Source organism: Tetrao urogallus (assembly GCF_951394365.1).
Source record: "Tetrao urogallus genome assembly, chromosome: 12".
NCBI classification, from domain to species: domain Eukaryota; kingdom Metazoa; phylum Chordata; class Aves; order Galliformes; family Phasianidae; genus Tetrao; species Tetrao urogallus.
Genome location: NC_136825.1, coordinates 17,955,257 through 17,979,665, shown reverse-complemented (window position 1 = coordinate 17,979,665; position 24,409 = coordinate 17,955,257). Strand labels below are relative to the sequence as shown.

Here is a 24,409-nt window from a genome sequence, read left to right as displayed (position 1 = left end):
CGCCGCCGGTCCCGCAGCCGCCGCCATCATGTCGTGCTTCCCGGAGCTCTACTTCAACGTGGACAACGGCTACCTGGAGGGTTTGGTGCGCGGCTTTAAGGCCGGCGTGCTGCGGCAGGGCGACTACGTCAACCTGGTGCAGTGCGAGAGCCTCGAGGGTGAGCGGGAGAGCACCGGGCCGGGCGGAGCCGCCGCCCCTTCACGGCCGAGGGCTGAGGGGAGAGCCTGCTCTGAGGGGGACTTTGGGGTTGTGTCGGGCATTGCTGTGTGTTTCCACGCCAGGAAACCTGCTCGCTACGTTGGGGCCAGAAATGAGGTGCTTGGCATGGCCTGATCCCTGCCTGAGGTGTGCACTTCTGACAGGAGCGGGCAGCACGCAGGGGGTACCGGCAGCTTTGGAGGCGTTTCTTATGTTCGAACCAAATCAGCGCTGCAGAGCTTGGTAAACTCGGAGGGAAACTGCCCTTCCCCGTGAGCTTTGGGCTGATCCTGCTTCAGCCACTGTCTTCTTTCTTGATCGGTGTGTACAAAGCTGGGGTGGGTTTGTGTTGCTTATTGCCCTTGGTCAGCTCATCCTGACCAGTGTGTGCTGTGCAGCTTCACTGTGCCACTGCCCTATTTGTTTGTCACTCATATGTGTCAGGAGCCTGGTTCAGCAACCCGCTTCTAAATTGTGAGGGCCAAAACCAGCTTGTGGAGATAGGGTGGAACGTGTGCCAAGGTGTCTGTTGTTTTTTGGTTTGGTTTTTTTTTCTTGTCAATAGGAGTGTGATTAGAACAATGGAATGGCTGCCCCCCCTGTGGGCTGGCTGCCCCATTAGATCAGGTTGCCCAAGGCCTGAAAGAAGTTTCTGGGAAATGTTCCTGCTGGTCAGCAGTGTCAGCAAGCCCTGGACTTTATCGCTGCAGTCTTCTTCCTCTTTGGGGTCTTTCTGTATTTACAGCTTCCTTTTTTTTTTTTCCGTTCCCCCTTTTTGCATCCTAAACCAAGTTGTGTAAACCTAGCTCTCCCTTGGTGTGGCACTTTCTGCATTTGAAATGAGTCAGTTTGAACTTCCCATATCATTGCTCTAGTTTTGTTACTGTCTCCTCCAGACAGCTCAGTGGTGGTTGCTGCTGTTCTCCAACCATAAGGGCTGTTCTGAGTTCTCTGCTCTTCCTGTTCCTCCTCTGCTTTGCTTTCTGTATTCCTGCCTGATTTGAAAGCTTTTCCTTCAAAGGTATGTTGCTCGTGATCACTCATGTAGGTCTGTGGGCAGACAGTTTCTCTCCTCTGACCTCATGGTTCTGATTTTGCTGTCTGTTTTCTGTGCTCTGAAGGCTTTAATGTGAATTCATAGAATCATAGAACAGCCTGGGTTGAAAAAGGACTGCTCATTCAGTCCCAACCCCCTGCTATGTGCAGGGTCACCAACCAGCAGCCCAGGCTGCCCAGAGCCACATCCAGCCTGGCCTTGAATGCCTGCAGGGATGGGGCATCCACAACCTCTTTGGGCAACCTGAATTCTCTCTGTTTGCACTGAATCTATGTAGTGACAGGTTACTGGTAGCCAAAATGAGTATTTAGGCACAAAAATATTCCTGTGCTCTCATCTGTTTTCCTGTTCTGCCTTCACTGCCTCTTCTTGGTGTGACACCAGCACTGCAGACTGTCTTCCCAGTCCTGGAACAAATGGTCACCTCTGCAGTGGGGAAATCCTGAAGAGCTGAGTCTGTCCTGGTGCTGCCTAGGGAAGGATCAACTCCTCTGTGTTAGGACTCAAGCTGACAGCTTGCTGCTGTTGGATGTTGGACAGGGGAGATCATGCTTTTCTGCGTGATCCTTTGTAGCTCTCCCTGTCTGATAGCAAAGTAAGCTGATTAAAACTCTTGCTTCCTGCTGAGACAGCTTGCTGCTGCCTGAGGAGCTGTATAGCTCAGTGCTATCAGGCTGGCTCTTGAGCTGGCTTTATAAAGGGCTGGGAGACACGACCAGAATCGGAGGGAGGGCGTAACTGTTTTGGTTTAAGCTGTTTTGGCTTAAGCTTTCTGTGTAAATCAAGAATGTTTAATCCTTTTTTTTTCAGCACCGAAGTCCTGATGCTTTAGTGGTTCCTCAGACAGGTCCCCGTGCACTGGGTGCCTCTGCTGGGTGCACTTGGAGCTTGCTGCAGCCGATTCCTGCTTCTGACACAAGGTGTCAGCGAAGGACTTGGAGCGGTTTGCCTCCCTCGTGCAAGCTCAGATCTGCTGTGCAGAATCTGCCTTGGCTAACCGAGCTTATGACTCACCTAGATTCCTGCTGTCAGAAGGGTGCTGCGCTGTCTCCAGCTCCTAGAAGCTGCCATAGGCTCTTAGAGGTCTGGTAGCTGCTCTGCAGAATATTAAACTGTTGCTAGCATTTGACAGCCGTGCCTCTGTAGGAATCATGGAATCGTTTGAGTCAGGAGGGATCCTTAAAGGTCATCTAGTTCCACCACCCTGCAACGAGCCACATCTTGTCAGTGCTCAGAGCCCCATCCAGCCTGACCTTGGGTGTCTGCACAGGAATGGGGCAGCACTGCCTCTTTGTGCAGCCTGTGCTAGCAGCCTCTCCTTCAGAAGCTAAAGGTGATGGGGAAAGGGCTGCTCTGTGTCTAGTTTTGATGTGGTGTAACTTGCTGGCTGGCAGCTGAGGAGAGGTGGCAGCTCGCTGCTGCTGGTGTGCTGCAACCACAGAAAAGGTTTTAAATTCTGCAGAAAATGAATGATTTTTGGGCATCCCTCGAGCCTGCTTTCAGAGAATCCATTTCAGAAGCATCTGAGGTGGTTAAAACCACCACATAAACAGAAGCGACGTGGGGAGCAGCAAAAGCTGCAGCCTTCAGAAGGAGATGTGGGCGATGAGCTGCTCTGCAGGCTGCTGCAGCATCCCTCCCTCTTTTACTTTGCTACCTTAGGCCTGGGAGGTGGCAAAGCAAATTTCAATTTTTATATATGCAGCATCAATTTGGGAGTGCCTGAGCTGAGAGGTGGTTGCTGGAATTGCACAGCATGGCCACCTCGAGCTCTGCTGCAATGAATACCCTGCAAGAAGAGGATGAGGCTCCGTTGTGCTCTTGCATGGAGCAGCTTTCTGGGAGCTGTGACCTGGCCATCGTTTACCCAGCTTGGTGGGGGAGAGAACAAAAGCAGCGTGGTAATTCAGGAGCTCCCTTGCCAAATGCTGGTTCAGTCTGTTCTCAAAGTGCATGAACCACTGGGGGAAATGCTGGAACAGCCATGCATACCTCTCGGCCCCGGGCTGCCGACACACAGCAGAGGGGATCTCAGGCAATTGCTGCTGCTGCCAGGTCTGAGCTGTGCTGGGGGCTGGGCTCTGGGAGAGCCTGAGCCTTGTGCTGGGGGGATGCTTTGAGTCAGGGTTTGTAAACCCAGTCCAGTTTTTGGAAAACAAGTTCTGTCCGCTTGGATGCTGAGAGATGCAGAGGAGGTCAGTTCCTGTAGCTTGTGGCTGGCCTTCCCTGTAGAAGCTGTTTCCAAGTGTTATATAAACATGGTCCCTGTTCCAGTTACATGGCCTCGTGCTGGCCCTTGTGCTGTGCTGTGGGGGCAGCCCCTTCTGAGCAGACAGAAAGCAGCTCTGAGCTGTGGGTGGTGACAGTGTCCAAGCAAAGCCTGGTGTGCATCAAGCTGCCCTTTTCAGTCCATTAGTCCCTGGTGGTGGCTCTCTGGCATCAGGTAAGCAGGCAGCAAGGTGGATTCTTGCAGTGTGGAAGGTAGGCACTGGAGCTGCGTGTCAGAGCTGAGCGCTTTGAAAGTGTCCCCATTGAAATAAGAGCTGATAGGATGTGCAGTAGCTGCCTTCTCTCCAAGCTCCCCTGTAGATGCAACACAAAATCATGTGGTGCTTGCACAGACTCAGCTTTCATGGTGGCTCTGAGCAATGACAGAGCTTAGAATGCTACTGACTGTCATCCATAACAATTCCACGTGTGCCAAACTGAGCTGAAGGACGTTCTGAGTTTTGGTGTAATCCAGTTTTAGGGTGTTTGACTCTGTGATGGGGATCATATTGAAAACTCCACTGTCACAGTTATCCAGACTGTGTTTTTCCCCATCTCAGGAGTTCATAATGTTTGGTAGAATAAAGCACAGCTGTTAACTGTGTCTGGAGAGCAGAGATCTGAGTGAAGTTTCTGCTTTGCTTCAACCATAGTGCGTGTTGTTGGGCAAGGAGCTCTCTGCTGCATCCAGGATTCCTTATTAAAAGTAAATGCAGTACAAAACTCTCCTGGAAACGGCTGAGAAACACAACAGAATGGAGTGCTATTAAGTGCCTGGCCTTTCTTTCCCCCCTCTGTAACCACAATCTGTTTCCTGTGAGACTCAGCAGTGGTAACGTCCTCCTAGCTGAAAAGCACCGGGTCAGAAATGTCTTGCTAGATCCCATTGGAAATACCCCAAAGAACTGAAAGCTGTCTGACCCTGCTGGCCCTCTGGATGAGGCTGGTGTCACGCTGTGCAGTACAGCTCAGCTTGGAGCTCAGCATTCGGAATTTGTCCAGCTTCTGCCTGTAGCTGGATGTGGTGTTAGAAGAGCAGACTCCTCCAGCCAGGCTTGACTCACAGCATGTGTGTGCATCTTTTAGCATGTGCCACATGTGTAAGGTGTGTCCTGCTCACCCCACAGTGCCGAGGACTGGCATCAGAAGAAGCAGGGAGAAGTGCCTTGGTTTACTGATTTATTTTTCTCCTTGATGATTGCTGTTTGTTTTCTCTGGACGGTGCGTTCACATCTGGTTTGGCTAAACTCTTTCAGCTCTTCTCTTTTTCCCATAAAGGCCTCGAGTCCTGGGGAGGATGCTTGCCTTGCTGGCCCTTGGGGGTGAAGCTGAAGGGAGATGAACATCATGTACCAGCACAGCTAGTCATGCTGCGAGAAATGGGACTGTGAGACGTTCCTCAGTTCTGGATTCAGTTTTTCCATAGAGATGTTTAGTTGCATTTGGCTCAAATAGGGCTTTTTGTCTGGACAGAGCCAGCAAGTTGTAGTTGCTTGTCCAGAACCACAGCGTGGTTGGGCACCTGACCTATAGCCAGGGCACTGGGGGGAACAAAGCTTTCTTCAGCTTGTAAAGGGAGGGGAAGGTGTTTCTAGCCTTTTTCCTTCATCCAGAGCAGGGAATGCCTGCTGTATGGGGTGTGTTTAAGTGGGCTTTTCTTCAGCCCCTCTCTACCTCTTAATGCCTGACTTATCTTCAACCGTGCAATTAGTAGGATCCATCTGATGATGCAGTCATCTGGCTGCTTTGTGATCTTAGGGTTGTTGCCTGCTTCTTTTTGGCTCTGAAAACGTTTCAGGTGCCTCCTGCCTCCCAGTGAGGGAAGCACTGAACACAACCTTCCTTAGGTACAGCTCATCAAACCCCCTGAGCCCCTCAGAACAAACCCTGTGGAGTGGCACTGTGCTTTCTTTTCCAGACTTGAAGCTGCACCTCCAGAGCACAGACTATGGGAACTTCCTGGCTAACGAAGCCTCCCCGCTCACCGTCTCTGTCATTGATGACAAGCTGAAGGAGAAGATGGTGGTGGAGTTCCGTCACATGAGGAACCACGCATACGAGCCCCTGGCAAGCTTTCTGGACTTTATTACGTGAGTACAGCTGTTCACAAGCAGTGCTTAAAACCTTGTCCTTCCAGCCTTGGGGGCTCTCAGTCCCACTTTCTGCATATTTACCTGCCTTTGCTGTTGAGCTGCTTCTGGCTCTGCTAGCCCAGGCATTTACTTTTGTCCCCAGTGCTGGTTTTTCCTGGGTTTTCAGTGTGACTCTCTTCAAAAACATCAACATGACAGCAGCTGTGTGCCAGTTCTGACTCTTTATCAGGGCCGCAGGGATCCTTCCATCCCACTCTGCTGCCTGTAGTCCTGTCCCCATCATAAACTGGTTCAGGGAGCTGAGCTGACCAAAATGGAACAGATTTTCTCATTTGGGGTTAATCTTTCACTGATCTGTTTCCTCAGCTAGCTCGGTGGGGATTCAATCACTGAAGAAAGGGAGGGCCTGGAGTGTGCAGCAGGGCTGCAGCAGCCTTTGTTGGTGCATGAGAAGACACTGGGCTCTTGTGTGCGCAGTCCCACAGCTGGGTCAGCTGATGTAAAGGCTTGAAACAGCAAAGCATCCTTGTAAATCCTTCCTCTTGTATCCTTGCCATGTCTGGACAGTGCCACTATCTCATTTGTCAAACCCGGTGCCTCACAGCTGTAATTTTCTGGGTCACTGTGCTGAAGCTGCCCATCTTCTTAAGTCCTTTGTGGTTTCTAAGCTGCTTCTTACACACCTGGCTGTAAAACTGGCTCCAGATATGGAGCAGCACATCAGCAAGATACGGCAAAGGCCTCACCTTGCAGCAGCACTGGCAATGGTGGAAGCACTTTGTAGGTCACCACGTGTAATGTGGCAGGCTGGTTCTTAGCAGCATTTGAATGACTTAGCTTTAAAACTGGTGTTCACAATCAGCTCGACTTATGTTTGATCTTGTTCTGCTTCTGTCTCCCCAGCTTTGATGAGCTGTCTAGAGCAGAACACAGCTCTGTGCAGATGATATCTACGTATCTCACCTACTGCATGATCTCCTTTTAAATGCATTGCTCCCATTTGTACAGAATGTTTCTTCCTCAAATTGTCTTCGCTCTCATCTCTTTTTTCTCACAGCTCTTTTTTTTTTTTTTTTTTAATGGCATTGTCTTCAGCACTGCCTGGAGGAAGCAGAATGCAGCTCTCTGCCTCCAGGAAGCGTCTCCACCCTCTCAGGGAGCATTTTGTGCTTGGAGTCCAAGCACTCCGTTGTGTTTCTGGTGCACCATGATGGAGAGATCTCCTGTGGGTATGCAGTGGTGATGAAACAGAGTGTGTTAACAGCTTCAGCTGCTCAAAGGTCTGTCTCTTAGAACCTCAAATAATTGTAGAATGGTTTGTGTTGGAAGGAACCCTAAAGGCCATCTGCTGGCAGTCCCTGCACTGAGCAGGGACACCCACAGCTCCATCAGTGCTCAAAACCTCCTTTCCCTGACCTTGGCTGTCTGCAGGGATGGGGCAGCCCAGCTCTGCCTCACCGCTTTAAGTATAAAGAACTTCTTCCTTAGCTCTGACCTAAGCCTCCCTTCTTTTAGTTTGAACTCATGTCCCCCTTGTTTTGTCACAATCACACCTGTTAAAGAATTTGTCCCCTTCTTTCTTAGACACTGAGAACTTCAGTAACTTCTAGTGGTGCTACAGACAAGTAACCACAGATGAAGGAGGACAGGGAAACTCAAAGAGCAGGATTCTACTGTTTTTGCCCAGCAGGTCTTGATGGTAATAATCTGCTGATAATCCTGATGTGTTCAGTGAGTAAAACAATGCTGATTTGAGGCAGGGGGCAGGAGTTTCAGAGCTGTAGCTCTGACAGCACAGAGCTTCCCGTGCACATCCCAAATATCTGCAGTGGCAAATGGCTCAGTTCAGAGGCAGGCAGTGCCTCCTTGTGCCACGTGTCCTCCATCTCAAACTGCTTTGTTTGTGGGGATAACATCATAGAAATACGGAGCAAGAAGATTTTGGCAGTGCTGGGAACGTTGTGCCCATGCATGTGGCAGGGATGCTGCGTCACCACCTGACCTGGGTGACCCCAGGACGAGGTGGTGTCCCTCTGTGACCACACATGTGCACACAATGAAATGATTTACCTTTTGCCTTTTAAACAGGACTATTTCCCATTCCTTTTTTACAGGGTAGGTAATGAGTGTGGGACAGAGACTGCTCCTGCTAGACAGCTCAGTGCCAGCAAGACACGAGGTGGTCAGAGCAAGGAGCTTGTGTAACTGAATGTGACTGTGTGCTAAAACCTCCCAGGCTGAACTGGAATAGAAAATGGTAGAAAGATGTGGAAGGTTTGAGTGGAACCGGTTGCTGCTGGAGGGAAGAGCGAGTTCACTGGGAATGGCCTGAGAGAGGTGTGATGGGCTGTAAACCTTAGATTTTCTGATGTCAGGTGGGACTGTAGGAGTTGTGTCAGGCTTAAAAGGGGAGATGTTTGGTGGCGTATTTGGTGCAACTCCGAAATGCACTTTCCAGTGCAGGGTGCTTTTTAGGTGTGCTGTCCTCACGGCCGAGGCAGTGCTGCCTGCAGCTCGCCGGGAGGTGGCACTCCAGCCCTGTGCTGCCTGTGCCCCGTGCAGTAGTGCCAGGGCTGAGAAGGGGCACCTCTCAGGGTGGGCACAGCTGACCTCCCTGCAAAGCTTAAGGGAAAGGAGGGTTTTTAAAAGCACGCTGAGCCAAGAACACAGCGATGCAGCGACGGCGGTGCAAGGTTGTCATTCGCAGGGCTGCTTGCTGTTGCTGGTTTCTGTCTTGGTGTGCTCCTCTCCTGGCACCACTGTGACGCTTTCCTGGCTCCAGTCCTCTCCAGGATCTCTTCTGTGGCAAGTGGTGCATTGTTACTTGGCTGATTTCCCTGTTGTTTGTTCAAGTGGTAGCGTCCCGTGCCGCTGCGTATCGTGGTGAGGGAAATCAGAGCCTGCCCCAGTCCCTGTGAAACACCTGCTAGCTCTGTGCCTTGCTGTGCAGCTCCTCACAGCATGACTGCTGCTCCCCTGTGCTGTTCAGCCGACCTCAGTGGGTCTGACTGATGGGCACAAGCTGGCTGCTAGTTTCTTTGCTCCAGCACAAATAATTGTCTGTTTGGCCGAGGGAACGGAGTGACATGCTGTAGGGCAGCAACAAACAGGTATTAAGTGTACTTGAAACAGAAAAACCCACTTCCTGATTTCAACAAGCACATATTGACTTGTGGGATGGAAGTGGGTTTTAGGTTCTTCTCGGTGATGTGCTGCCCTGCCTTTCTGTAAAGGCTTTGTTCTTTGTGCCAGCCTGCTGTGTGCCATGTCCTGGCTTATTCTTTCCAGTGCTTCTCTATGCAGTTTAGACAGGACTCGTATCTGTCCTTTGTGCTATTACTCTGAGCTCTAGCCAGCTGTAGCCTGATTGGATTGTCAGCTGTAGGGTTTTTTTCAGTGGAGTTGGGAGGAGTGTGGTTTTGTTTGTTTTTTTTTTTCCCCTTACTACTGCAGTGTTTTCTCTGCTTGGGAAAGCCTGATTTCACAGCAGCCTCACCTGAAGGCTTTGTCAGCTTCTGGGCAGTAAGGCTGCTGGGCAGAGAAGGGCTCTGCCTCATGGCCAGGCTCTGGTGCCAGCTCTGAGCCCACGTAGGAGCGAGGCCTGGGGTGGAGCTGGGTCTGAACACGTCTTCCAGGTCCGTGATCACACCTGTCTGCAGAGGATGGACTCAGACATCATTTGTCTTTACCTCCCCAGTCTGCTAGACCTTGGGAACATGGTTGCCCTGAGGATGTCCCTGGGAACTTGGCTGTCGGTACGTTTTTGCGGTCACAGGACCTGTTTTTGACGAGGCTTCGTGTACCTTTTCCACTTGCACATGCCTTTTTGTAGCTGACACTTCCTTCTAGTACCTTCTCTGTGACCCTTTCCTGCTCTGCCTCTCCCTGCACTGGATAGATCTAGTTTCTACTGCCTGGCTTTCAGTTGAAACTTAATCTTAATGGCAGTGCTTTTCTAGAGCCAAACTGTTTCAATTGCTACTTGAGCTGAAGACTCAAGTCTTCCTACCCTCCTCTGGAGTAGGAAGCTGCCTGTCTTTGTTTTAAATGTACTACAGTGTGCATGCTGGCATAGCTGTGTGAGGTTACAAAATATGACTGCGTCCTTTCGAAGCCCTTTCTTACAAAAGAAAGAGCTCCAGGAGCTTTACATTAGGTGCTGACAGTCTGTTGGGGTGCATGCAGCAATCTGAAGTTTCTTTTCCCGCTGCTTCTGCGGTTTAAAACTGCACGGTGCTATTTATTTGTTGAGACCTTCGTGATGGTGAGATCAGGAAGCAAAAAATCACCAGAGCAGCTGGGGATCCTGCAGTAAAAGGTTTACGAGCCTCTTCTGGCAGAGATGGTTTTGGCAGAGAAGCACAGGTTCCTGACAAACAGCTTCCCTGTTCGCAGAGAGTGCAAAGTTGAACTGATAAGCCAAGTTCTTGGAGGGATTGTGCAACATTCAAAACGAGAGGGCATGGAGCTAATGGTCTGGAAATGATCACAGGCTCGCGGCCTCTGGATGGTGGCATTGAACTGCGTCTGTTCCCATGCTTACTCAAAGGATACAGAGCTCGTGCCTGTTTCCCAGAACCAATGTCTGCAAAGATAACCGGGTTGTGTGCCTCGCTGGTGGCTGCAGGAGTCATCTTTCAAAACAGCATGACGGCGGGTGTTCCCTTTGCAAAGGGCAGCGTGCTCTCTGGAAGGTGGATTTTGCTGCATATCACACTGGGCTTTATTCCCTGCTGCACCTGAGGACGCTTCCTTTCACCAGTTCCTTTAAACTGGAACCCTGCTTCGACTGACCGGTGCTTTTCTTGGCTTGGGAAGTGTCAGCACGGTGCCAGGCACGCACGCTGAGTCACGCTACTCATGCTAGCAGGGTGCTCTCACTGGAGGCAGCAAAATGTAGTGATAAATTCCAGTTGTAATTAAGGACACTTCTTCCTAACGAAGCTCTGTGGCCCTGAGGATGGCCCTCGCAGGCAGACTGGAGCTGACTGGAGGGGGAACATGCTGTTCCTGGGTGACTGCATCCACGCTGGTTTGCTTCACCCAGGGGCAGGCATGGGCTTAGCCCTGTCCTCACCGGCTTTGCTTACAGCTGAATCCCTCTGGTTGTTCTCATGCTTGCCTTGTGTTCCATCTCACCACCCCTTCCTCTGCAGCTGCGTAGCGTGTCTGCTAGGGGCATTAAAGCAGAACAAGGAAGGTGTACTTTACAAGTTATCCGTGCTCCCCTGGTGGATTTATGCCTGGCTGTGGCGATTCCAGAAGGCAGCTTGCGTGCATGCGGTGCATTTAATTGGATGAGCATTCACTGGGCGCTCCTGAATCCACATGACGTGCTTTGCTCCTTCATAGAAACCATTCTCAAGGTCTTCCACTGTTAGCAGCTTTTGTTTTCCATTTGGCTTTAGCAAAGTTTATGTGTGAGCAGCGTGATTAGATGTCCCTGGTCAACACTTAAACTGCGATTAGTGCTAAAGTCTCCTAGGAGCAGTGCAGTGCCAGGGCTCAGCCCAGCAGACCAGCCTAATGTTTCTCAAGTTCTGAGGTCAAGCTTAAGGCATCAGGCTTAAGAAACCAGAGCCTCTTGCATGAGGCTGCTTGGCATTCAAAACATTCATGATGTCTCAAGGGGGTGGCATGCATCTAGAATACGACGTGTGTTTGTAAATCCTCAACACTGCAGTGCTTCTGAAGGGGTTTTCTGTTGTTTTTGGTTTGTTTTTTTGCTCATTACGCTCTAATGCGACTTATGCTGTACGACTGCTTGCAGGTTGCTGGATGATACCACTATGAAACTGAATTCTGTTTCAAGAGATGGTAATAATCATGTGGAGCTAAATATAGAGAGCGTTTCTGGATGCTCAGATGTGAAAGGCTCTGCAGTGTTGTGAAGTTATACCTCTTTGCTGTGAAATGGTCCCATTGATCTAAGGTTAGCAGAGCACTCACTTTCTGGCCAAGCTCCCATTTTGTGGTAGCAACCATGACGTTCTCAGCTTTCTCTTTGGCAGGTCTGCAAAGTGACCACTTAGGTGTGGTTTTGATGGTGTGATGGTAGGAAAGACAGGGAGAGGTCAGCATGTGTCCACACTGCCTGCTCCCTGCCCTGCCCTCTGAGCTCAGCAGCACGGCAGGCGCTGCTTCCAGCCCACAGGTTGATTTGTCATTGAGCTGAAAATGGAACCTGAGGATTTAATTCAGTTCTATTGCTGTCTGTTACTCCAGGAGAGCCTCAGTGAGGCATTGAGGTCTCTGTGAGGTCCCTTTTCCTTTCCTCAGCAGGGCAATTAGTTTGCAGTGATGTGCTCCATGTGCCCGCCTCTCAGCTGTCAGTGCTGCTCTATGTCAGCTACTGCTCCTCCAGGCGTTCCTTTCCTCACTTCAGAGCTCAGAAAGTGGTCACCCTGTGCTCTACATGCCAGCACCTTGCTAACATCTTCAGCCCTAAGTGCATGAACTGGGTGAGCCACTCTGAACACAAGAGTGACTGCAGCCAATGCCACTTCATTTGTCATTTAAGGCTGTCTCTGGAATTTGCACAGGGTTCAGAGCACTCCTCTGATCCTGCTGGAGTTTCCCCTCTTTTATCTCAAAGCAAACACTCAGCATCTGCAGCCACAGATTACTGCACATGGGAGAGCACAGGAGGTTTGTGGTCAGCATCCCCAGCATTTCCCCAGAAAAGAAGGCTCTGGGAGACCTCATTGTGGCCTTCCAGTATTTGAAAGGAGCGTATAAGCAGGAGGGGGAACGGCTGTTTATGAGGTTGGATGGTGATAGGACAAGGGGGAATGGTTTTAAACTGAGACAGGGGAGGTTTAGGTTGGATGTTAGGAGGAAGTTTTTCACCCAGAGGGTGGTGAGGCACTGGCACAGGCTGCCCAAGGAGGCTGTGGATGCCCCATCCCTGCAGGCATTCGAGGCCAGGCTGGATGTGGCTCTGGGCAGCCTGGGCTGCTGGTTGGCGACCTGCACACAGCAGGGGGTTGAGTCTAGATGATCACTGTGGTCCTTTTCAACCCAGGCCATTCTATGATTCTGTGATCTCCCTTTGAGGGGAAGGTCTGGCAGTGGGGACACCGGTGTGAGCAGAGCCCCAGGGCTGCCCTGCCCCACTATCAGCCCGCTGCCTCCTGTGCAGGGCTGTCCTCATGACCCCTCAGCAAGCAGCTGTTAAACCACAGCTTGGCAGGGCTCTCAGAGGATCCCTGAGAAACGCAGGTCATGCAGTGTTGGGTTCATTAGTCATGCTTTGTGACCACTTGCAGTATTGTTTACGGCTTCTTTAGTATCCCAGAGCAGAAAGCAATAAAAAGCCAACCTATCTGCTGCAGGACAATGACTCTTTATGATTACATTAGGAAGTGGGGGAGGGCAGAGCCGTGCCTGCTTTGGGGTTGCTGCCTTGCAGGGCCGTGCCCTGGTGCCTTCAGGCTGTCGGTGTCCCACGTGAGGAGCTTTCATGCATTTTATGTGCTCCTTTGGTGGAAAGCCATTATAATCTTTCCTGTATCTCTTGCTAATCAGTGATTGTACTGAAAGAAATCCAAAAGGAGGAGAACACACATTGTTGTGCTACCGGTACGCAGCCATCACATGGGTGCTGCCCTCCTCACTTCTAGGCGCTCATCCAAGCTGCAAGCCAGCATCTCCTGCTGACAGCAGTGCTTCTGAACACGATGACTCCTTCCTGTCCCCAAATCAGAAATTCTGCTGCAGTGTGAGACATGAGTGCTGCTTCTAGGAACCAGCCAGCGCTGTGTTTCTGTGAATGTGAGTTTCTGGTGTAGCACCACACCTGGGTGTAGTGAGAGGAGGGCAGAGCGAGGCAGGATGTGACTGCAGTGGAGCTCCTGCTGATCGTCCAGCCTTTGCAGATGCAGATAACAGCTCGTGGCAGGAGTGTAATGAAGCTGGTAAGAACCTGATAGGAGATGGGGAGAACCATGACAAAGGCTGCTCTATTGAACAAGGGGTTAGAGGAGGTTCTAGGAAAACTGCTGCCACCATAATCAATCTAATCCCCTGGGGCTGGGCGGAAATGCTGGAGTGGCCAGGACCTCTCCTCTGGCTTTAGTACAGCTGTGCTACTGAAAGCAGATGCGTTCTTGTTGGGAACTGGCAAGTGTTGCCCCTTCCAGAAATGGGAAGAGGCTTTTCCAGCTGCCCTGGCACTGGAGGACTTGCCTCATCGCTGTGACTGACTAAGCCAGAATGACGGAGACAAACCAGAGGCTGCATTTGAGTAAGTGTGGTCTGGGCTTGCTTGAAGGAAATGGGATTCACCCTTAGCTCACTATCAGGAAGGGTGATGTGGGTGTGTGCTGCTGTCTGCCTGCCCTCGCAGCCATGGGAAGCTCTAGCTCTTGCAACACCACCATGGTGGAAATTGAAAAGTGAACTTTCCCTCTGCTTTGCAAGTGGTGATGTCTCCTGCAGAGGGAATTCCTTCTCTGACTGTGGATCCAATGGGCCAATAAGATGCTCTTGTTTGCCTGAGGGCTGCAGGAAACTTGCTCATGGTTCTTACCAACAAGCACTTCTTGCTGCCAGGAGATTGCAGCCATGGTGAGAGCTGCACAAACAGGACAGGTGATGACCCAGCAGGCTGAAGGGTGGTGGAGGTTTCCCAGTGCCCTGGTAGCTGTGTGACTGCTGTAGTTCTAGACTGAGCATCCCTGCAAATCAGAAGGGTGCTCTGCAGAACTGATGGTTGGAGGAGTGTTACCTGCTGCCTGGAGAAAGGGGCAGCACCTGTTTGAGGAATGAAGGTGTGGATTTGTTCATGGGCCTTCCCCTTGAGTGCATTTGAGAGCTTGTTAAGCCCATCTAATAAAACTGCAGACACCTGCCTTTGGCTGGCTCTGCTCGCCTGTCCTTCCTGAGCTTCCAAGGGAAGCAGCTGTGTGGCTGTTAGCTCAGAGATGCAATGAGCAGCAGCATCCCCATACTGTCTGACTGCCTTGCTGTCCCGCCAGCCTTGCCCCACTGGCTGCAATGCTTCAGCACCCACCTGCTTCAGACTCACACAGTTTCTTCTCATGTTCAGATGTCCAAAACCGTTTGGATGTGGTGCTCAGGGACGTGATTTAGTGGAGGGTTGTTAGAGTTAGGGCAGTATGGTTAGGTCGTGGTTGGACTCGATGATCTTTAAGGTCTTTTCTAACCTGAGTGATTCTGTGTTGGAATTGAGGCCCAGTCCTCTCTGTTGCAGAGCAACCTTCTTCAGGACTTTTCTCACCAGCTGCCTGCTAAGCTTTTAGAGTTCAAGGAGTCAGTGTGCAGGAGCGTGAAGCCCCAAGTGCCCTGCTCCTTTAGCATCTTTGCCCCTTCTCTGCTGCTGAGGAGTGGAAATAGTTGTGTGTGGTTCTGGGAGGGTATAAATAAAGGCTGTGCCAAAGCTGCCAGCCCCATTGTTTTCAGAAGGGAGCGGAACTGCAGGAATGTGACCCTTTCTCCATGCTCTTGGCGAGGTTGAGCAGTGCTGTTGGCACCAAAGCTGAACTCGAGACAGGTTATCAGTAGATTCCTTTTTGCTCTGGTCCTTTGGCACTTTGGTGACCTGATCTCTGCAGAGCAGGCGATGCTGGGAGAGCAATGGGAACAGCTCCCTTCTAGGAGCAGCTCTATCCTGTGCAGCATCCGTGTCTCTCCTGTACTGAGGACACCACATCTGGATGCAGCACTCCAGGTGAGCTCTCACAGTGCAGAGCAGAGGGACACATCCCCTCCCTGACTTGCTGGCTTTGCTGCTTTGGATGCAGGGGGGCACAGTAGTGGCTCGTGTCCAGCTGCCACCCACCAGTCCCCCATGTCCTTTTCAACAGGGCTGTGCTCCATCCTTACATCCCACAGCTTGCACTGACAGTGGGGGTTGCTGCGACCCAGGCGCAGGCTGTGCACTTGGCTCTGTTGGATCTGATGAGGTTCTCTTGGACACACAGCTTGAGGTCATCCACCAACTTGCTGAGGGTGCACCTGGTTCCCCTGTTGATGTCACTGATGAAGATGTGACCCCTGAGGGGCACCACTCGGCACTGATCTCCATCTGAATGTTGGCCCCTCTCTGGGTATGATCTTGCAACCAGTTTCTCATTCACCGTATCTTTCCACTCTGGAGAGAAAGATGTGGGAGATCATCCTTACTGGAGTCCAGATAGATGACATCAGCGGCTCTTCTCTTGTCCACTGATGCATTATACCATCATAAAAAGCAGTGACTTCTTGTAGTGAGCGTGGTCAGACACAACAGGACAGAACCCCAGGGAGGTTGTAAGATGCACGTGGTTGGAAATGACTGAGTTCAGCTTGGTAAAGAGCTGAGCTGGCCGTGCCTGGAGCAGGAGGTTTGGCCCAAAGCCTCCAGAAATCCCATCTAATATTCTTCAGCAGTCAGCTGCAGCTGCCAAAGTGATGCATTGAGCTGTAACATAAGCCTGGGCTTGGGACTGCGCTTGGCATTAAGGAGGTGCCTCACTTGTTCTTTGTGGGAAGGGTGCATCTTCCTGGAGATGCTCGCAGGGCCTGGTGCTGCTGTGGTGCTATTTGTGACAGGCTTCCTCTTTCACCCCTGCAGGTACAGCTACATGATCGACAACGTCATCCTGCTGATCACTGGCACTCTGCACCAGCGCTCCATCTCCGAACTGGTGCCCAAGTGCCACCCTCTGGGAAGTTTTGAGCAGATGGAAGCTGTAAACATTGCGCAGACACCTGCAGAGCTCTACAATGCCATCCTGGTGGACACTCCCCTGGGTGAGCAGAAGTCCCTTTGCCCTGGAAGACCAAGCAGTGGGTTACTCCCAGCTGTGGTTGTGGTGCCCATGGTGGTTGGGCTTGAGCTCACGTCTGTGCCTGTCCTATTCCAATTTTTCCAGTTGGACCATTGGGTAATTTCTTGAAGGCAGTGCTTGGAGATAACTGTTAGAGATTGATGCATGGTCCGTCTTGTTCTGAGATGGATAAAATTAGCTCTGGATCAAGCTTTTATCTCTACTATCTGTACTACTACCTATACTACTTTATCTATACTATCCAGCTAACTAGTAGTACTATCTAAGCTACAATCTCTACTATCTAACTGTAACCATCTATATACTACTACTAACTTCCCAAAAGCAGACGGCGACAACAAAAAACCCATGCCAAAGCTTTGTAAGCTGTTTGGATAGCAGGATCCTGCACTGAGGCACTGTCACAGGCTACAAGCCTTGACCAGGAGGCATGTGACTCTGTAAAAACAGTTCAGTGAACAGCCACGCATGCAGATCTGGTCTTTAAAGTTAAAAGGTGTAGGAAGTGGTTGTGGAGAAAACGCAGGAGACTCTGCCGTAGTAGGAGAGGTAGTCACAGGAGACCTTCTAAGTTAGTATCTGTGGGCAAAGGTAATGAGCTACTCCTGAGTCAGTGATTAATCACTCTTTTTGGAGTTGCTGGAAAGAACAAAACACTTAAATCATCATTTTGTCTTTGATGGTAGTTGTCATTTTTGGTACTAAAATGCTTGCTGTAGTAATGGGGTAACTCAAGTTGTTGTCATGGAAAAACAATTTGCTGCATAGAGCCCAGCAAAGAAGGAAGAACGTGTCTAAAGGGGTCTGGCCACCTCTGAGTGTCCAGAGGAGGATGGAGCTGCTGCAGCAAGGCCAGTGCCAGTACAGCTGAGCATGGTGTGCTTGGCTTGCTGGGTAGGAGACTGCCTGCAGCTGAGCCAAGTCCGCTGTAGGGGTGGTGTGTGGGAAGAGCATCCTCCTCAAGGGTGAGCATGAACCTTCCCACTTCAGGAATAAGATAGAACCAAGTGTTCAGAGGTATTATTAGCTCCCAGAGACCTAAAAGCTTCACCTTGGTACACTGGTGAGGAGATTGCAGAGGAGGTTCTCTGCCTCTTCCCTTTGTGCACTTGTCCCTGAGTGAGCTTTGCCTGCCCCTGCCCTGGCTGGTCCAAGTGCTTCAGACCTTTGCCCTGGCTGTGCCCTTGAGCCTGTGTACCATCTAGTGTGGCATTTCTTCAGCAGGAGGACGTGGGGAGTAGCAGTGTTGCCTAAACAAGCAAGCACGCAGGCTCCAGTTGTTTAACTTGCACTCCTTCCAGTGACCACACGTGAAGAAACAGCAGCTCTATCTCCTAACAGTGCCTGGGCAGCTACGTGGCTTGGTAGGAATGCCTAACCCCAAATGGCTTTCATAGGTTAGCAGGGCAAAATAAGTCTTGCTGTTAGCCTAATTTGGGATATTGGAGGGCCAAGAACTGAAATAGCTGTGTTCTCATTCCTCTGCTACTCTGAAGTAGCCACTGGTCTCAGGCTAGCCAGCGAGCCCTGCAGTGAAAACCAGTCCTGGCACTCTCTGGTTTCACTTCTGCCAGCCATAGTGAGCAGTGTGCCTCTAGCTACGTGGCATTGCCCGCTGCTGCTGCTGCATAGCAAAGAGGCCTCTGTGGGGGTCATCCTCTGCTCAGGGCTCTTGATCCCCTCCAAGCTTCCAGGCCTTAGGAGCTGTCGTATCCCCACGTCTCCTGAACCCACATAAGGTGCTGGAGGAGGAAGGAGAAGCACACCAGGACTGCTGTCTCCTTGCTGCCGTGCTGTAGCAGGCAATTTGGAAGCTACCTTGTCAGTTCTGAGAGCCTGCATCTGGGAATAGTTTGGGGTTGATTTGTTTGCTGTTTTTTCCTTTTTTAAATGTGGGCTGCTCTGGTACTGATGGTGGTGGCTGGAGATGAGAACTTCTGCTGAGAATGAGTTGTTGAAAGCATGGTAGGACTTGAGGGATCAACACAGTCTTCCAGGGGTGAAGAAGGACGTTGGGTTGAGTGCTCCAAAAAATGGCTGTGGCCTGGGGAGCGATGGTGAAGCCTGAGATTTGAGTTATGGCAGTTTGGTGGCACTGAAGACAAGGGCCAGAGCCGCTCAGCACAACCTGTGCTCCTGCCTGCTGTTTTCAAGGGCTCGCTCTGTGTGTGGGTCTGGTCAGGGCAGCACCAACTGTGTCTGTGGTTCTCTTTCAGCTGCTTTCTTCCAAGACTGCATATCCGAACAGGATCTTGACGAAATGAACATTGAAATCATTCGAAACACGCTGTATAAGGTAACTGAGACTCTGGGAAGGGAAAGAGATGCTCGCTTCCCTATTCATTCCTAGTGTGCCTGCAGCTCTGTCTGGCCAGGAGCTCCAACCGAGAGGCTGACTTTCTTCAAATAAAGGGAAGAAGGCATTTCCCCCTTAGAGTAGATACAAAAATAAATTTGCTCCTTGTCCCAAGCTTGCACGGGAAGCTGTCGGCTCCTCTTCTGGCCCCGTCTGGTTTGAGCTGGCAGCATAAAAGTGTGTGTTTATGTGCAGGCTGTGGCTATCGCTCCATCTCAGCTCTCTGGATTAAGGGTGGGATGCAGATTGTATCTGCCAGCCTTGTTTGCACTGGTCACAGCCAGCTAGCAGGCAGCGTGACCTCTGCTTCCCAAGGAAGCCTTGGCCCGTTGGGAGAGGTGGAGAGCAGGTCAGGCATGAAGGGAAGGAGGCAAAGGGAGGGAAGAAGGTGCTGCGCGTCGGCAGTCATGCCCAGCTGCACGTGGCCTCTGGCATGTACTGATCTTTTGTTGTAATGGAGGGAGGTATGCTGGCACGCATAAATACCTGCACCCTTGCAGCTCGCTGTATGGAGCTGGGGAAAGGCTGGGAGCAGAGTGAGCATGCAGCAGGCAGCTTGGTGGGTGCCTTCACCTTGGGTCCCAGCTGCCGCTACCTTGCCCGTTTCCTTGCGGAGGCTGGGTGCTCCTTTGCATTCTGCTTTTGCTGCCCCCAAACTGAATGTCTGCCTCTCAGTGCTCTGGGACTGGTTGGGACTGGCTCTCACTGGTATTCAACCCCTGGGGAGGTTCTTGAATGGAAATGTGCTAAAAGAAGGGAGCAGGAGTTAGAAGTGAAGTGGTCAGCTCTTAGAGTAGAGGGAGGTCAGCAGCGGAGGCACGCTGGCATCATCATTTTCACTACTTTCTTCCGTGTTTTCCCATCTTGGAGTGGATGTGCTGGAACGCAGCTGGCTGGCTGCTGGCCTTTGCTGGCAGCCTGCCTATAGGAACCTGCTGGAGGAACTTTGTGGCTGGACACTAAAATACAGCACAGAGATCGCTGTGGATAAATGTGAAGCGATGCATGGGAGGCACGAAGAGGTGATCTTATGAAGCTCTCCTTATTCCCTGCTGCTACTGCTACATTAAACGTTGGGTTGTGATTGACCTGAGCAGTTGGCTCTTCACAGTGAGAACTGCACAAACAGCCCTGTGCCGCTGCCTACATCTGCGGCGTGTTTGTGCTGCACACTGCACCTTTTCATGGTCCAGTTCCTCTCTCTCATCTCAGAATGCAAACAGCAGAACAGGAGAAGCTGCTAAGAAGGGCACTGTAAAGGTTTAGATGCTTCCATATGGGAACAGAAAGAAGGTTTGGGATTCCTCAGCTGGAAGAGAAGTGAACTGTGATGGTAATGTTGAACAAGACAACGAGGATGGACAGGCCACAGATCAGCCTGGATGTGAAGCACAAACAAGACTAGCAGAAGGCAGAGGGTAATTGAATTGCGTCATGGAAGTGAAAGTCCATTAAGGACTATTAAATGTGAGCACGCCACCATTTCAGGGATACAAGGTTTGGGACTCTGGAGAGCTTCCTGTAAATTGCTGTCATCTGTGAGGGGCCCCAGGGAGGGCACCCAGCAGGGCTGTCCTGCAGTCTGCATGGTGTCTGTGCTGCTGGGTCCTCACGAAGTGCTGGATATCTGAGCACACCTCATCTATTTGCAGGGCCTGAGGTTTGCATGTGAACTCTGAGAAAGGCAGAAAGTGGTGAGCGAGCCTCTCACCCAGCCTCAGGCAAAGTTCAGTGTCTGTGCCTTCCTTTCCTTCAGGCCAGTGCTCTGCTCTTCTCTGTGCTCCAGCAGTGGCAAAGAGGATTTCCAGCCTTCTGGCCACGGTGTCTCTTGATGCGTGGTGCTGGCCCAGCTGTGCCCTTTGGCACTGTGTTTACAGAACACACTCATCCAGGTGCATTCCTAGAGTGGAGGCCGAGGATGTGGTCCATCTTGTGACAAGGCAGAGATTTGTGGTGTCTCAGCATCGTTATTTTTCCATCCCTTTACGCGGTTCTGTCTGCAGCGCTCTGTCTGGGGAGGTGTTTTATCACATGATGGTCTCCTCTGAGCAAGTTTTTTGCTGAACAGCACTTTTAGCCTTGCGCTGCATCCACGACTCCCCTTGGGGGATGCAGTCATCCTCCAGCTGGATTCTGGTACCTCTCCACAAAGGATTACGTTTCCTGGAGGCAGCATGGCTGTGCCTAGCTTGATACTTTCTGCAGTGCTCCAGTTGGGATGGAGACCCAGCGGCTGCAGTGTGAGAAGAGAATTACAGAGGACGGCTGGTTTCCTTCACAGATGTCCCGTCTCATCTCTCAACTCTGCTTACACAGCGCTCCTTTCTGAGCTTGGGTCTTGCAGCTATGGTTGTGTGGCTTGGCATGTTTGTAGAGGCCAGAGCAGGGTCAGGAAACCATGTGAGACTCGAGCGGATGCTTTGGAGTTAGACCACTCGAAGGAGCAAAATAGCCTTCAATGTTGGTGCCTGGTGTTCTGCCTGCTGTAAGCTCATCCAGTCCCTTGAACCAAGCAAACCACAGCTCTTCATGTCTCCGGCTCCTGGGGAAGCACTGTCCCTTGTGTGGGCTTGGCATCCAAGTTCACTTGGGGTGAGAGTGCCTGTGCTGTGTTATAAAGTGTCTGGGAGCGTCCCTGCTTGCTGTCTGAATGGCCCTGCGAGTGGTAAATGAAGCAGTGTGGAAACGTGCTCATTCCTCTCTGTCTTCCAGGCATACCTGGAGTCCTTCTACAAGTTCTGCAAGGCGCTGGGAGGTACCACAGCAGACGCCATGTGCCCCATCCTGGAGGTAGGTCTGGAACACCCTGCAGGGGCACCCATTGCTCTGTGATGCTGTCTGCCAGCACTAAGGGTGATCCTTGTCAGCATCCCACTGCAGCCTGACCTAGGAGAACGCTGTCTGCACGTGACTTCGGGCAGGCTTGGTCACCTCATCTTGGCAACCTCCATCCAACAAGCAGGAGAACTTCCAGCACCGTTCTGCGCGTGGCCGGTCAGTGCGCCAAGGCCAGCTGGTGGGTGTGCTGGCCTCGAGGGCAGTAGGTGGGAGAAAATCACTCCCGGAGCTCCGCTCAGCTCTTTGGTTTGTTCCCAAAGTAGGGATTTCCTCAGCCCAGCAGTCCCCGGGCATCAGCTGTACAAGGAGCCCACACATGTAGAGCTGTGCATCCCAGGCAGCGAGCCAGGCTTGCTCACGCTGCCCTCTGATGTGGCTCTGTTCAGAGCAGCACCGGTGTCTGCTGACCTCACTGCAGTCTGAGGTGAAACTCTCTTTTCTCCCACAGTTTGAAGCTGACCGGAGGGCCTTCATCATCACCATCAATTCCTTTGGCACTGAGCTGTCCAAGGAGGACCGAGCAAAGCTGTTCCCACACTGTGGCAAGCTCTACCCCGAGGGGCTGGCTCAGTTAGCCAGAGCAGATGACTACGAGCAAGTCAAAAATGTCGCCGACTACTACCCTGTGAGTGCTTTGGGGTGAGGGCACAGGGGGCTGGCACCAGGATCTGCTGTGCATCGGGGCTGGGGGAGCTCAGGAGTAGGCAGCATGAGGAAGGGACTGCTTGTCTTATGCTGCTTGGAGTCGGAGAGCTTGGTATCTCTGTGCTGAAGCAGCACATGCCAGTGCTCATGTGTGTGCACAGGGCAGCTCTCTGCTGACCCAGTCTTGTTGCTGTTTCTGGTGCATGGGGCCCAGGAGTGCTGCTGAGCTCGGAGGGTACCAGGGTGTGGATATATCTTTTTGTACCATCTTCCCTCAGGAGTACAAGCTGCTGTTTGAAGGGGCTGGCAGCAACCCTGGAGACAAGACCCTTGAAGACAGGTTCTTTGAGCATGAGGTGAGTGAGCCCTGAGACACTTCCCAGCAAGTGTGTCTGCCTGTGCCCTCTGAAAAACTCGAGGAAGCAGCAGGCTCGGCTGATGCCCTGGTGGTAGAGCTCCAGAATATCAGTGCTTTGCAAGAATAGTTTGGGGGAAGGAAGAGGATGCTAGCCATGTGCTCCAAGGAGGGAATGAGGCTCAGTCCTCGTCACCCAGAAGCTTACAGCAGTGTGCCTGTAGGCTGCTGCTAGGTCCACCAAAAGTGAAAGCGGAGTGTAATTATGTGGGAAAGGCCGGTTCTCACAGCATGTGAGGGTATAAATTCCTCCTCTGTGTGTCAGACCCCTCCTGGTTGAGCCCTGAGCCTTCTGGGGAAGTCAGTGCTGCTCCATCCTTCCCTGGGCTGGCTTCTGGCAGAGGACAGTCCAGCAGAGGTGGACAGGTGCCATGTCTTCCCCAGGTGAAGCTGAACAAGCTGGCATTCCTCAATCAGTTCCACTTTGGAGTCTTCTACGCCTTTGTGAAGCTGAAGGAGCAGGAGTGCCGCAACATCGTGTGGATCGCAGAGTGCATCGCCCAGAGGCACAGGACCAAGATTGACAACTACATTCCCATCTTCTAACCCTGCTCTGCTCCTGTCTGACCCCTGGAGCCCGGAGGGACCCTTGCCTCTCTTCCACGTGCTCCCTGAGTTACCCCTTGCCTAGACTCCAGGGGTGTTGAACTGGCTCAAGGGGAGGAACTGTACAGTTGCTAGTTAAATTATTCTCAAGCTGAAGTTAGATTGTGTGTGCAGTGAGGGGTCCAGAGGGGCTGGTGGCACAGGCTTGGCCCTGTGCAGCGGGAGGGACGCCTCCTGTTGTGTACCCGTAGTACCTGTGTTACTGTACTCATCTGCTGTATGCACTTCCTCTGGCTGAGCCTGGGGCTCGCTGCCTCCCAGCACTGCAAGGAGCACGGCAGCTCTGCCCCAACCAGCAGTCCTTGCTGTCAGGGCTCTGAGCACGCTTCCTCCTCCGTGTTGTCCCTGTGAGGTTTAGTTTGAATGTAACTTGTAGCGTAGCCAGTGCTGCTGTGTAATCCCTGCATCCCCCGTAGCAAAACCCTGTTGTGGGAGCGACCGAGCAGAGCCCCAGCCAGAGCTGGGACGGAGCCTGTGGGAACACCAGGGCAGAGCCAGAGCACATGTGCAGTGCTCCTCCAGCTCCAGCAGCATTCACACCAGTGCTGGTGTCCTCAAAAGCTCCTCTATCAGCTGCTGGAGCTTGGAATGGCTCTGGGAGCCAGCTGAGCTTCTTTCTCCCTGCAAACGCTTGTGGCTTGGAGCTCCCCGTCCTCCCCAGCTGTTGGGATGGTGCTGTGCACTGCATCGCCCTTTGGGCCCAGGCCCAGGGCAGAGCTGGAGTCCTGTCCACCCAGCTGGGGGGGGGTGCTGGTGGGGAACACACGCCTGGTGCTCCCAGCAGCAGCAGCTCCATCCTGGCTTTGTGCTGCGGTCACCTCTGAGTGTCTGTTCTCCTGTGACCCTCCCTCCTCTCTACACCAATAAATATCTGCCTACCGCACAGCCTGCTGCGCCCTGGAGCTGCTTCTATACCGTGGAATGCTCCAGTCCAGGGCAGGACGGCCCCGAATGAGACCACGGAGCCCAGTGGCTTATCAAGAACAGATTTATTTAAAAAGTGACAATCACGTATTTCATTTGCTGTGGAGCTCTGCGGCACCCGCAGCCTGTGGCCTCAGCCCCTGCCATCGCTGTGGGCACACGGAGCAGGGGATGGGGAGGCAGGGGCTGGCCTGCAGTGGCTGCAGGGCTCTGGC

General features: G+C 52.0%; 1 protein-coding gene across 1 annotated transcript; it reads left to right on the top strand.

Annotated features, from left to right (window-relative positions):
* Positions 1 to 28: 28 nt before the first annotated feature.
* On the top strand, positions 29 to 23,210 carry ATP6V0D1 (ATPase H+ transporting V0 subunit d1; the record flags this gene model as incomplete). The annotated part of the gene is made up of 8 exons (XM_079541384.1): positions 29 to 158; positions 5,443 to 5,614; positions 16,194 to 16,372; positions 18,627 to 18,706; positions 21,479 to 21,556; positions 22,053 to 22,229; positions 22,528 to 22,605; positions 23,049 to 23,210. 8 exons carry the CDS (start codon positions 29 to 31, stop codon positions 23,208 to 23,210), a joined length of 1,056 nt encoding a protein of 351 aa, XP_079397510.1.
* Positions 23,211 to 24,409: the final 1,199 nt, after the last annotated feature.